Raw genomic sequence first — 13,579 nt, forward strand, 5'->3', positions numbered from 1 at the left:
TACCCAAGCACTTACTATACCTACATTCTATCACCCTCAAAAAGTACTTTGCTCACTTGCTGGGTGAGCTAGCTAGTAATGCCCCCAGAGAAGGCATTCCAATACATTATCTTAAACCACAAATTAATGAAGTGGCACTGGAGTGGGACAGAATATGAGCAGTATCCTCACAGAAATGAGCACCATCTTTCTCTCCCAGATCAAGAGATCAGCAGAGAAACTTAGCAGATGTGGACACACCTTTTGACTTCAGTGTGTCTATAGATCAGAGTCTCTCAAGACACACATACTTCCCCTACGAACACTTGTTACCAGGAGACTCTAGGCTAAATTCATCGGCTTATCCATATGCAACTTCATGGACTTTTGAAGTATGTCCACCTACACTAGCTGTGAATTTTACCCAGCTTCAAGTCTCCATCACCATTTGAGATTATCTTTTCCACTGGTTGATACTTGGCCTCCTCCCACCTATCAAGTGAAGCATCTGCCTTGCAGGAGTAGTCCTTAAGAGGCCCCAGTTCCTGAAGAAGGCACTGGCAGAGTATCTTGCCCCAAACAGCACCCTGACATAATTGGGACAAATCTGCTATAACTTCTCATTATGGAGGGCACAACTGATGCCAGTGGAACCAAATCAAACTGTTGAACCAAATGGACTACATGAACCATAGGGAAGAAAGGACGGAGTATCAGGAGGAAAGGTCCAAGGAAGGAGATAGTGAAGCTTTGGCACCTTAGCCAACTTTCTGAGTATAAATGTAGAAGAAGAGAGGGCTCTTTGCATGTGAGGAAGGATTGGTCATGTAACGATTGCAATATTGTGTTCAAACAACCTGCTAAATGGGTAGCCCTCCCAGACCAGATCCCAGTAGTAACAATAGAGTGTACCAGGAAGAAGTCAAAATATTTCATCAAAACTAAGTTATTTGTAACAAATACACCACAACCCAACATTTTTGGATTAACAGATTTATTTGAAACTGTACATGAGAATTTAGTGGATATGCATCACAGCTACATTTGAGGATACCAGATTTCTCCAATTAACTTGTCTACAAGACATACTTTGTCAAACAATGTGATCAGATTATCCCAAGTTAGTTACATGGCTATGGAAGAGAATCACATGTGATGCAAGAACAGTTACAGCAAAGAGAGTAAGAACAAACTGGATTATTGTACACACTGGATCACTTTGGAAAACATTAAATTCTTTCCAACAGAGCATGTCTATACATCATCATTAGTAAACATTTTGCAATAATAGTCAGAATTATTCTTAAAAAACAAAACAATGTTAGCTTCAAATATAACTTAGCTATCCACTATGCTTATAAGGTACAAAAACATAGGACTTAACTGTTGAAAGTATTCTCCTTTAGAGGTAAATACATAGCAAAAGTATTTAAATTGAAATCAATGAGGGGTTTAAGCTGATATTTAAGTATTTCACTGACTAGGGAGGGAGTTAAGCAATATGTGCTTAAGTACTTGCCTGAGTCAGGGCTATATTCATTAAAGTATGTTGATGAAAATATATACACTGTATAGATAGGGATATTTCTCCCACATAATCCACTGTTAAGATGAAATAAAGTCCTGTGCTGGTGCATGCAAAAAGGATCTGATACTGTCCCCATGGATTTCATTGGGAGTAGGCTCAAGCTTATAGTCATTTAGTTATGGCACTTCATTTCCTGTTAATAACTTTGACTGATGTATACAAGTGTCCATGACACTTCATCTTCACTGTACTCTTTGCCCCCACAATCATACATAATGAAATTCATCTATTTGTACAAGCATAATATTAGAATTCAATGTGCAATCCACAATACAAAATTCTACATTTGAAACACTTGTCTCTTTTTAGTTCATTTCAAGCAATTACAAAGAACTATTGAATAGCAGGATAATGCTACTGATTTATATACAGTACAGCATAAAACACTGAGAAATATAAATATTCTGTTGGCCCCTAAAATTAATATTAGTTTTTCTCCATAAATTAATATTTGTGTGATTAAAAAAAGAACTGAACATTGTTGCCATCTCATACCTATCTAAATACAAAAAAACCTTCAATATAATCGTCCTTGCCTCAAAACTAGTTAAACTGTTTAAATAAGTCAGCTTGCCACAGCTATTAAATCCAGGTATTCAGACACCTGAGTATGGAACATTCCCATCTGTTCAGAGGAATTTGAATTGTTAACATAACCCACTATATGATAGTGAACTAAATACTTTTGTTTCATAGAAACAACTCACATTTGCCTTCACAGGGCAAATGGTCTATTTACAGATACATTAGGACTGCCTAACTGACAGTGAGTGTACTGAACTCCAAGACACAAGGAGTTTAATATGGCGAAGCTCTTTGCTGAACTGCCTTCCCCTTCAGGATACGTCGTATCTGAAGAAAAGAGAGAGAGACAAAGATTAATATGCACCTTCCCATACTCAATCATTCTAAAGTCAGAAAAAATATCTAACAAACCCAAACCTGTATCTCTTTTTCTTGCTAATAGCTTAGAGTCTGAGCTCATTCATTTCTGTGATTTGCCCTAAAGTTAAATGATTTATGCCACCGTCAATGAGGTCAGAATTACTTACTTGCTTAGATAATAAGTTTTTACTTGTTATGAGCATCTAGCACAGTGGGGCCCTAGTCCTGGCTGGGGCTTCTAGGTGCCACCACAATACAAATAATAAATCAAGAACTAGTCAATGTTCACAAGATTGGGCCTTATGTGCTATGAAGTTATGACACTGGGGAGAAGAAAAAAAAAAAAAAGCTAAATGTTGGTTCTACAATAAAAAGCTATTGATGCTACAAGTACCTTCTAGAATTCTGTGCATCTGTCATGTTAAAAAACTACACATGATCCTGAACCTAAAAATTTAGATTTTAAAGGAAACTGTATTTTTAATATCTTGTTTAAAGATTACTATTTAATTATTGAAGGGAATGCTCAGGGTAATCGGACTGGGCCAAATCCTGGTCCTACAGAAACCACTGTCCCACTGTATTGAAGGGTCTAGAGTTGTACAAATTGGGTATAGCAAATCTGCTATGTGATTCAGAGATAAGCAAACTGAACTGCTAGACTCAAAAAAATTCAATTCACGTTTCTGAAGAGCCAAAGACCATTCCTGAAACTAAGATCAGCCAATCACTATCTACGCTACTAGCTTTGTGACTCCCCAAGCAACTTAACTTTTAATTGCTTCACGCTTTACATTTAGCATGTAGCAATTAGAAGAGCATTGCAATGAGGGGAAAGGGCTATTGGAATACTCAATTGTCCTATGCAGAATGGTCACACTATTCTGCTCTCTTAGGAAAGACGACAGGGAGGATCTCATCTTAAATGAGAACTCAGAAATGTGTTGATAGCTAGGTCTCTAATAGAGGACCTCTAGAGAGGGAGGGCTTCTAAGGAACCATCATTGATTTGTATCAGTTGCCAGCAATTCCCGGAAAAGGACTGAAAGAATTTGAAGGTTTTTTTTTTTTTTTTTTACCTGTTCTCCTACAGGGCCATCAGGAACCAGGTGAACTGGTTGCTCATTCTCCAAGTTTCTAGCACTTGGATCAGCTCCCTTTCGCATCAGCAGACGAACTGCATCCAACTGAGTCAACCGATACTGCAGGCTAGCAGCCACATGGAGTGCTGTGTTGCCATTATAAGCCTAGTGAAGACGAGAGAGTAACACTATTAAGGATAGGAAGGTTTATGAACCACAGTGCACACACAATGCCATTACCATACAACATTCTACTCTACTGCTGAATTCAAGAAAGATACCATACCTTTGCGTTAACGAAAGACAGGCAGTTAGGTAGATCCAAAAAGAAACGAATAAGCTCCAGATTGGCTTCTTCTGCTGCCAAATGCAGAGCAGAGCGACCACTTTTACCATCCTATCCAAAAAAGAAAAAACTTTCAGTATTACATGCTGGACATTTGGTGGTTCCACTGTGAGAGAACAAACATACATGGACATTTAAAACAAAAAGGGAAATAAACATTTTCATGGGGAAAAAAATACCTGCCTTTCCCACCCCACCGGTATTGTAATTCCATGAACACACTGAAAATTAATCCAAATTAAAGCAGAGTTAATTCTTCTTAAAAGTAAGTATTCTGGATTTAACACACAATGGGCCAGACCCTCAGCTGATGTTAACATTGGCATAGTTCTACTGAAGGCAAGGGAGATGTGCCAAATTTTCACCAGCTGACAAACTGGCCCACTACACACTTGAACTGGATACAAGATCAGCATTTCACTCAAATTCAAATGTCAAGAACAGTGCAAAACTAGCACCTAGTTATTATGGATATATCAGACTGCTTCCAATGACTTTCCCTTTTCATAAAACAGAATTACCAACACAGTAAAAATTAGTTCATCTAAAAATTAAGCAGTCACTCCCCTCTCCTAATATGTATTGTTTACATTTATTCAGGCCAGACAGTGCAATGTTCCTATTCCAATCACATAAAATAGATCCTACTGTGCTTTGATACTTTTTTTTTTTTTTTATTAATCTGCTTCATTTGTAGTAAGTGATTCTTTTCACTTGGAGAGTTCTTTCGAGACCAGTCAGTCCCCAGTTAAGGAATTATTGCTCTTACTTTTGCTTCGACAGAGGCTCCCATTTGGATCAGAGCTTTGATGGTGTCCACCAGGCTCTTGTTTTTCAACAGAAGCTCCTGGACTTCAGGAGAGTGCGGCGGCTGACTGTTCCGGAGTTCGTGCACCACAGCGTTATGGGCCAGCACTGCACAGTGCAAAGCTGTGAACCCTTAAAATTAAAAAAAATTCAATGAGCAAACAGTAAAGAACCACTGGACAGGCGGCTTGTTTCAAAAGGGGCTTCCTTCTGTGGTTCCACTTTTCTGACTAACACCAGATGTCCTTGTGCTGCTCTGTGTTTGTGATGTCAGGGGTTAAACTGATGTCAGCAGGTGACTAATGGAAGAACTGATTTTCAGAAGACTGCGTTATAACATGTACTTTAGACTAAACTGTTCACAAAGCAAGTTTCAATTTAAACAGCTTTCACCTGAATTGATGGTTTGCTCTGTATTCCTTATTCTTTCCTCGATACTCAGCCACATCAGTTATTAGATTGTTATTAAATTAGAACTTGATAGACGTACATTTTAAACATTTATCCACCAGAGTTAATGTGGAAGTCGTGCAGAATCCAAGAAAGTAAGTTCTGCACAGAAACTAGGAAAACCTAGCTGATGTGCCAATCACAATTACCTTCAGGTGGGAAAGAAACATTTGACGCCCCTAGCTGTATTGCTTTTTGCCCAGTGTAGCATGTGTGTCAGTGGCTACAAAACAATACCCAGCAACTCTGGATTTAAAAAACCACACACACACACACACACAGCTGCTCACCATCATAGTTTGTCGCCTCAAGGGCCACATACTGACTACTTCCAATGGCTCCCTTCTGGATTGCCTGCAAAAGTGGGGATGAAGTACTCATTAGTTCAATTCAAAAGATATACTGGTAATTAAAGCATTTATGACACCTTGCTACAACAGTGTGTTGGGAAGAAAAAAAGGAAACCATCATAATATTAAAGGAGAATACTCCCTTTTTTAAAAAATAAAATAAAAGGTACTACATGATTCTACAGTCATGGCCTAATACACTGTAGATCATCTTAGAGGAAGCTGCAGGTTTTAGGCCATTAGTGTAAGGGATATATTTATAAAAGCTTGTTGATAATACTCTGGCAACGCAGAGGACTGTTTTCAGAATCTTCTGGGAAGGGTCATACAAGAATGTAAAGCCATTAGGGATAGGGAGGAAGGCAAAGGGAAAAGCTTTACAGCCTTTCTGACTCTTACCTGAAGGACTTGGGAATGCCCCTTCTCAGCACAAACATGCAATGGCGTTCTACCCCAGCAGTCTGTGGTGTTCACTTGGGCCCCCAGGCTAACCAGGTCCTGGACAATAAGATGCTGATTGGCAGCCACGGCCACCTGAAAGGCACTCTGCAAATATTGAGAAACAAAGATAACATATTAGTCAGCTGTTATCTACCAGGAAATGGGGACTAAAAATATCCCCACTACAAAGCTATTAATAAAACAATGCTTATGGACACTGGGAAGCTTGGACAAACAACTCGAAGAACATAATCTTACTGGTTCTGGGGAATCCACTGTTTGACAGCCCAAGGTGGCATGCAGGCTCAACCTCAGGTTTAATATTAACAAGCATTCCACCACACTTGGCTTAGGGTTTGGAAATGTAAACCCTTTGGAGAGGCTGGGACATAGAGAACCTCACCTGGCCATTGTGTTCTTTAATATCCAACATGTGCAGAGCAGCCATCTTTCTAGCAAGAACATAGGAAAGAGCCCGTCGGCCCTGGGCAACAGCAATGTGAAGGAACCTGCAGGGAGGGGCACAAATACAGAGAGTTACAATTTAACTGTGCAAATGGGGGACGTACCATTAGAGAAATATAAGTGCAGGATATACATGCTGCAAGCGTTCCACATCCAATGATGGCATGCAATTTGTGCTTTTGTTTTAATTCACCTAAGCACTGGTCTACATCAGACTCTACAACAGTGAAAATCATATGGAATACTGGGTACCGGCAATATTACTGTACCACCTTTATTTGAAAGGAGAAGCCATCACACATTCTCAACATGCACCCACTGCTAATACGTGAAAGGAATCCCATTCCAACCCAACAATCCACAGACAAACAAGCATAAACAATCCACACACTTCTAATTTAGCAGTGGTAAAATAAACAATACTCACGTGTCCCCATCTGAGTCTTTTGCAAGGATCTGCTCTTGAGAGATGTTGGCCAGTTTGTTCTCTTCCTGTTCCACTTGCCACTGAAAGAATGACTTGCCCAGCTGTGTCGTGTTTCTGACAATACCTTGGTGTTGTAGAGAGACATTCAGAGCAGCCAGAGATGAATTGTGTCCATCGAGTGTACTACAGCTGTTATTTTGCACTAGGCCGAAATTCTGAGCAGGGGCATTGACATCAGACTGCTGATGGGCAGTGGCTAGAGGCTGGAGTATATTCTCTGAGTGTTCAGATTCATTCAAGAGAGATGCGAAACTTTGGCCTGGGCAATACGGCAGTTCGTGGCTTTCAAAGACATTCTGTTGGTAGGTAGGGGACTGGTCATTGCCAGAAAATGGCCTGTATTCCAGTAATGAATCTCGAGTATATTTCTGTGGCAAATCCTGAGTCTGTGAGGAAGAAAACTGGTAATTCTGGGGTGGATCCAGCATTTGTTGGGGACTATTGGCTTGGAAGGCTTGGTACTTCTCAGAAGGGGAAAAAGCCTGTGCCCCTTGGATATCCTGATATCGTTCCCCTGGTGAGTTATGGTTAGATATGCTGTGCAGCCAGCTGACCTGCACTGTGTTCAGAGAAACAGGATTTGACTCATTCTTAATATTTATAATGTTTTGAAGCATGTCAGAACCGTTATGTTTTGGTTCATTTTTATGGGCTTCTTCCATGTTATCCATAGAGGTTGGTGTTTGTGGTGGTGTCTGGAGAAAAATTAAAAACAAAAAAAGAGGAAAAATGTATTTAGCTGACCATTTCCTATTACACAAACTAAGTGGAAAAATAATTTAATGTTCAATATTATAGAAATATTTACCAAGAGGTGAGAATGGAAAGTAGCTGGTCTTTTGTAACTGGGTCCATCACAGAGGGACTCGTGAGCCTTTCTTTTACCACTGTGAGCGAGTATGTTCTTCAACTCTGTTCAGAGAAAATGCATTTACAATCAGTTTTTAGGTTACTCTTGCAATCTACTTTGCAAATATTCTAAAATATTTATACAGGTATTGCACAGAGGCATACAAAAGTAAGAATACTTGTACCTGTAAACTGTTCGTAGTTCATCAATCCTGCTTGTGCCTATGTAGAAAATAAGTATATTTTTAAAAAGCCAAAACCAATTTAAAAGGAGCTCTTTCAATAATTAAAAAAAAAATGCAAACACTAACTATCCCCATCTCTTAAAGCAGCCCTAACAGGTGATGGCCTGACCATATTTTCATTTTTTAATCTCCACCAGATTGGATGAAGAAAAAAATCCTTATTTTTAAGCCTACTCTTATGAAAGAGTTCTACAGAATTTTAGAGAAAATTATAAAGCTTTTTGAGACACCTTATAGAATGTACCAGAATTATATCCAGGCTATAGAATTTGATACAGTTGTTCAAAAAACCTATACATTCTATTAAATTCCATAGGATCATAGAGAGAATTCCATGGAAACCTGTCAGCTTCATCCCCATTAACTTCTATAGGGGTTTTACATAAGAGAATCGCTCCTCAAGACTCTTATGGGTTTTCCACAAGAAAAACAAACAAACAAAATCAAGACACCCTTCTCAGATATTCCTCTCTCTGGGCTTCCCAACACTCATTTCCTGTTTCTGTCTATTGGATTGCAGGCTCCTCAGGAAACACACCACCCACCCACCTTCACTCTTGAGTCCTGTACAGCACTGAGCAGGCCATCAGCTCTGACGAGCAATTAAATAATAGTTCCCTTCTCAGAATGCCACGCCCCTCAGCCCTTTCCAGAATTCTATCAGACTGCACAGTGAGTTTTCATAGTTTCAAATGTAAGTGTGTGTGCATGTGCGCTCCATTTGGAAAATAAAGTTTAGTAAGCAAAAAAAACAAAAAAAACTTTCAAAATGTGTTTCTTTTAGCAAACACAGTGAAACCGCCTGCTGGCTTCTTCCAAATTACCTCCCAACCACAACTTCTTCCCTCCTCCTATTTTGGGAGAGAAAAATACCTCTGCTCATATGGACATCAGCAAGGAGCCAAATTTGGTTTTAGTGTTATCAGGTGGTGCATCTCTTCATTCAGAGCTGAACTCACTTACGCCAGAGCTGAATTTGACCCATACTATCAAAAATACTGAATTACCTTGAATTCATCGGCAACATGGCCTGAGGACATCTGTTTGTTGCTTCTAATGTGCAATAGGAGCTCCTTCACTGAATTTTTCACACGAACCCCTTGGAAAGGTCCTCTGTGCTGCTTTCCTCCCCCCATGTGGTGTTCAGCTGTTGAGAAACAAAACAAAAACAAAATTAATGCATCAGCACAATCCTGATCCAAGGAGGCAAATCAAGAAACAACTGTGGAAAATAACTTCAAACTCTGCTTTCAACTGAAAATGCAGACAGTCCTTTGACATAAAAATATATTGCACAGAACATTGCCAGCCAGTGTTTCAGAAGAATATAACCTGTATGATTTTTATTCCTCTGGAGTCTTCCAAACCCCCAACTCTCATTGGTTAACAAGCTGGAAAAAACTTAACACATCAGCATCATAGTGGCTAGAAGCGCCAGTCACAGAAAAGGACCCCACTCATAAACTGTCCCCTGCCACAATCTATTACATATAAAAAAATTAGATGTCAAAATGCTACAGGGGTTTGTATAATAATTTTCAGAATTACTTGTGTTTGTTATCTCCATAGTGACTGAAAGTGCAGCTTTAAGAAAGAAAACTTGCTTTATTAGAAGTACAATACAACTGTGACACTCCCGGCCTGACCTCTTCTGTCTCACATCCTCTTTCAAATTAAATCAGTTTTGAAGCTACAAAAACAGAAGTGGAAGACAGGAAATGATGACCTAAGGCATTCCACTTGCAAAAGGAAGTTATGTGACCTGATAAGGAAAGTACGGAGTCTAGTATAGAAAAAATCCCTATACTGAAGTCTTAACTGGAGATTAGAGTTCAGGTTCCAAATTTCCCTGGCCAGCAGGTACTGGGATTTCTGTCTGGGAAAGAGGAAATAAAGGGCTTGAGTCAAAGACCACTGATGTCAAGTAGGAGTCTTCAAAGACCTATGGTCTTCAAAGCACCTCATCCCAGCAAACAGTCCAAGAGGCCCAGTTTTCCTTGGCCAGAAGCAGGGCCTTTGAGTGGAGGTATGAAGTGGAAAGAGAGGCTGATAGGTCATTCCTATCCACAAAGAAGATGTGTTGTTTTTAAGAAGACAGTATAAACAAGATTATTAAGATTGTGCTTATATGGTTAATGTTTTCAACAAACAAAAATCTTATGAAAGATAAATCCAACCAGATCCAAATCAAACGGGGGGGGGGGGTGTTTAAGATTATTTGGGGAAGAAGGACATAATGCAAATTAAAATGGAGGAGCAAACATTTCCAATGACTTTTTTTAAACAAACCACTGTACATAAAAGGCTGTTTCCAGATTGTACTGACATCCCACAACATACAGCGACATGCACACAAGCTAGCTTTTGATACCCTTACTCCAGATGCAGAATTCCACTTAAATCAATGGGATTACTTGTGGAGTACGGTGCTACTTACCATGAGTAAAGGGTATTAGAGTCTGGCCCTACGGGCCTCATCCTCCAAGGTGCTGAGCACCTACTATGAAGTGCCAAGTGCCCTCCCCACCTACTGAGAAAAGGCTGTTGAGGGTGCTCTGCTGAGCTCACAGGATTTTGTCCTATAAAAGATGCACTAGACTAGAGGATGAATCATCCAGTGCAAAATATACTGGTAGTTTCTTCTCCCATTTGAAGGTTGGTTTCAAAATGACAGTTTTTCTAAAGCACTTTCTTCCTAGCCTATTTTCAATCCTCAAACAGTTATGACTTCGCAGACATTCGTTTTCAAAGTATCCTTTGTTGAAACCAACTTGCTTTACACAGTGGTTGTACCACACCCCTTCCCCTCCTCACTTCACTATCAAATTTAAAAATTATTAAGGGGCAGCGAAGGAAAAAGGCAACAACAGCACACGGCCGCACTTGCGACTACTACATGTGATCTTCTACCCATCACAACTTCTTACGTCTTTAGGATCTAGGTGCTGTATAAACACAAGGGATTTTAAGCATGAGCCTCTTTCATCAGAAGAGGCAATAAGCCGCAGCAGACGCCTGGGAGGTCGTTGCACGGGTGACTCTGAAGCGGCACTTTTCCCCTCGGAAGATCAACCCAGCCGTGTGGCCAATACAGCCCCCTTGCAACGCAGCCGCCCCTGGGGCGGAGCAGGGCGGCACGGCGCGGGGTGCCCCGCAGCGGGCTCGGCTGACTGCGGACGTGCCCCTGCAGTGCCAGGGCGAAGGCAGAGGCTCGGCTTTGTGGGCTGGCGCTAAATACCCGGGCTCGCAGCGCCGGCGGCTAACACACACCCCAGCGGGGAGCGCCTCTCCCCCCCCGGCCCGGCTGCGGGGCCCGGCTGGCGCCTACCTTGCAGGGCTTGGCGGACGCCCTCCAGGGAGTCCCTCCTCCGGCCGCCGCCGCCGCCGCTGCTGCTGACGGACAGGTCGGAGTCGGAGCCGGGCGACCCCGGGGTGGAGTGAGCGGGCGAGCAGCTGCCATCGCTGGAGTAGGGGGAGGCGCTATAGAAATAGGCCAGGTTGAGGGGGCTGCTCACGGAGCCGGAGTCGCCGTCGGCCGGCGCCTCCCGGTTGCTGTCCACGATCATAGTCCTCGGGGCGGGCCGGGGAGACTGGCGGGAAGCAGCAGCAGCAGCCACCGCGGGCTGAGCCAGGGCGCTGAGAAGTGGGAGGCGGAGGGGGCGGCCGCGGCTCTAATAGCGGCCCCGCCCCGGCGGGGAGCGGGCCGCGGGGAAGCAGCAGGCGGCCCGGCCATTGGCCGCGGCCCGGCGTGATGCGCTGCCGAGGGCGGGAGTGCCAGTAAATGCCCGGGATTGGGCAACACCCCGCTGGCGCCGCTTGCTTAGCGCGGCCGGCCCGGTGAATCATTAACCCGAGGCAGCACAACCCCCCGCCCCTACTGCAAGTGTTTGTCCCTCTCCGGGACCTTTCGTGCGGGGTGGAGACAGTCAGAGAGGGACAGAGCCACGTCCCTCGCCTGTGGACCGCTAAGCGCAACCGCACCAACCCAATGAGTCATTGGCTTGGGGGAACTTCGACTTTTGACCAGCTGACATGGCATTGGGGACCACATAACGATACATAAACAAACTGGGGCAGGAGGAAGAGGAATTACTTTTCATTACCCAGATTTTCTTTTCGATATCAGGTGGAAGAGGAGGGTTGTTTGGAATGAACTATGTATTTAATCTATACACTCAAATCTAACCAACTGTAGAAATATTTTCATGGTAAGCTACGAAACAAAAGCAGCTACCATCCAAACTTTTCACACCAATGTCAGAAACACAGTAGTCAAAGAGAGCTTAAAATTCACATATTTCCACCAGCAGTCTTATCATGTGTGAGCATTCTTGTTGACTACAGCAGGCCTTACTTTTGCAAAATCAGGTCATAAATTTTATAGATGCGGTAAAATGATTTTTATCCCTTTCCAAACCATGTACAATTCAACAGCACACTCAGTAATGCTGCACTGATAGCAAGTAGCTATTGTCACTATTTCTTAGGTCTACTCAACACTTAATCTTTAGGTCAACATAGCTATTGTGCTTAGAGATGTGAAAAATCCACACACTTGAAGGCTGTAGCTATGTCAATCTAACTCCCTGTGTAGACACAGCTTGTTCAATGGAAGGATGCTTTGCTTGACCTAGTTACCATACTCAGGGAGGTAATGTTCCTACAGCAATGGAAAAGCCTGTTTCCATAGGCTGCTTCTACAATGCGGCAGCTATGTCCCTATAGTCCCCATAGCATAGACATGACTTTACTACAAAGATGTGTGAGATCCTTTCACCCCAAAATACTCTTTGCACACTTGGTAACTGATGAATGACTCCCTAAAGTAGTTTTCTGAGAACTGTTCAGACTGATCAGACTTTACTTATCTACAGCTGCCCTACACCAAAAGCTCAATATTGTACATAGTAATGGAGTGTTACCTAGTTCTTTAGTGGTTAGGTGTGGTTGGGTGTTTTGTTTAAACTATTGTTGCAAATGGGTTTCCCTTCTTAACAAGCACACAGTAGTTTACATGTGAAGAGTATATAATCCAAATAATTAGATCATGTTGCAATTATCAATAACATTCTCATTAAAATATCAAGATTAATTAAAAAAAACCTTTCACACAAAATCAAATTCATTATGTTATTTGTATTGTGGAAGCTCCCAATGGTCCCAATCAAGATCATGGCCCCATTTTGCTAAGTGCTATAAAAACACATAGGAAGAGAAGAGACTATTCCCTGAATATTACCTTGGGGAAGTGGTTCTCAACCCACGGGCCGCTTGTGGCCAAATCAGCACACTGCTACAGCCCATGTGACAGCCTCAAGGCCATACAGGTTGTATATATATTGTGTGGATTTGGCCCACATAACACATACAGAGCTGCAGATGCAACCCACAATAGTAAATAGGTTAAGATACCACTACCTTAGAATGATGAACTTTGGGTGAACTTAAGTGGAGCTCTATGTCCCATGAAGAATGTTGCATAAAATCTAGCTTCAGTTTAATTGTTTTGATTTAACTAGGGTTTTCTGATTTTTCTATTCTATTTCTAAGCTTTTCTTCTCCGCTCTATTCATTAAAGGTATTTGAGGTCTAAATCCCTGTTGCT

At 41.9% G+C, this 13,579-nt stretch overlaps 1 protein-coding gene across 1 annotated transcript; it reads right to left on the minus strand.

Annotated features, from left to right (window-relative positions):
• Positions 1-1,880: 1,880 nt before the first annotated feature.
• On the minus strand, positions 1,881-11,606 carry NFKBIZ (NFKB inhibitor zeta). The gene is made up of 12 exons (XM_039511220.1): positions 11,303-11,606; positions 8,982-9,121; positions 7,915-7,951; positions 7,689-7,792; positions 6,821-7,575; positions 6,332-6,437; positions 5,887-6,033; positions 5,428-5,491; positions 4,650-4,819; positions 3,821-3,931; positions 3,532-3,699; positions 1,881-2,419 (listed from the first exon to the last, which is right to left on the minus strand). The coding sequence occupies exons 1-12, from the start codon at positions 11,538-11,540 to the stop codon at positions 2,366-2,368; spliced, it is 2,094 nt and encodes a 697-aa protein (XP_039367154.1). The 5' UTR covers positions 11,541-11,606; the 3' UTR covers positions 1,881-2,365.
• Positions 11,607-13,579: the final 1,973 nt, after the last annotated feature.

Source organism: Mauremys reevesii, linkage group 1 (assembly GCF_016161935.1).
Source record: "Mauremys reevesii isolate NIE-2019 linkage group 1, ASM1616193v1, whole genome shotgun sequence".
In the NCBI taxonomy this organism is placed as follows: domain Eukaryota; kingdom Metazoa; phylum Chordata; order Testudines; family Geoemydidae; genus Mauremys; species Mauremys reevesii.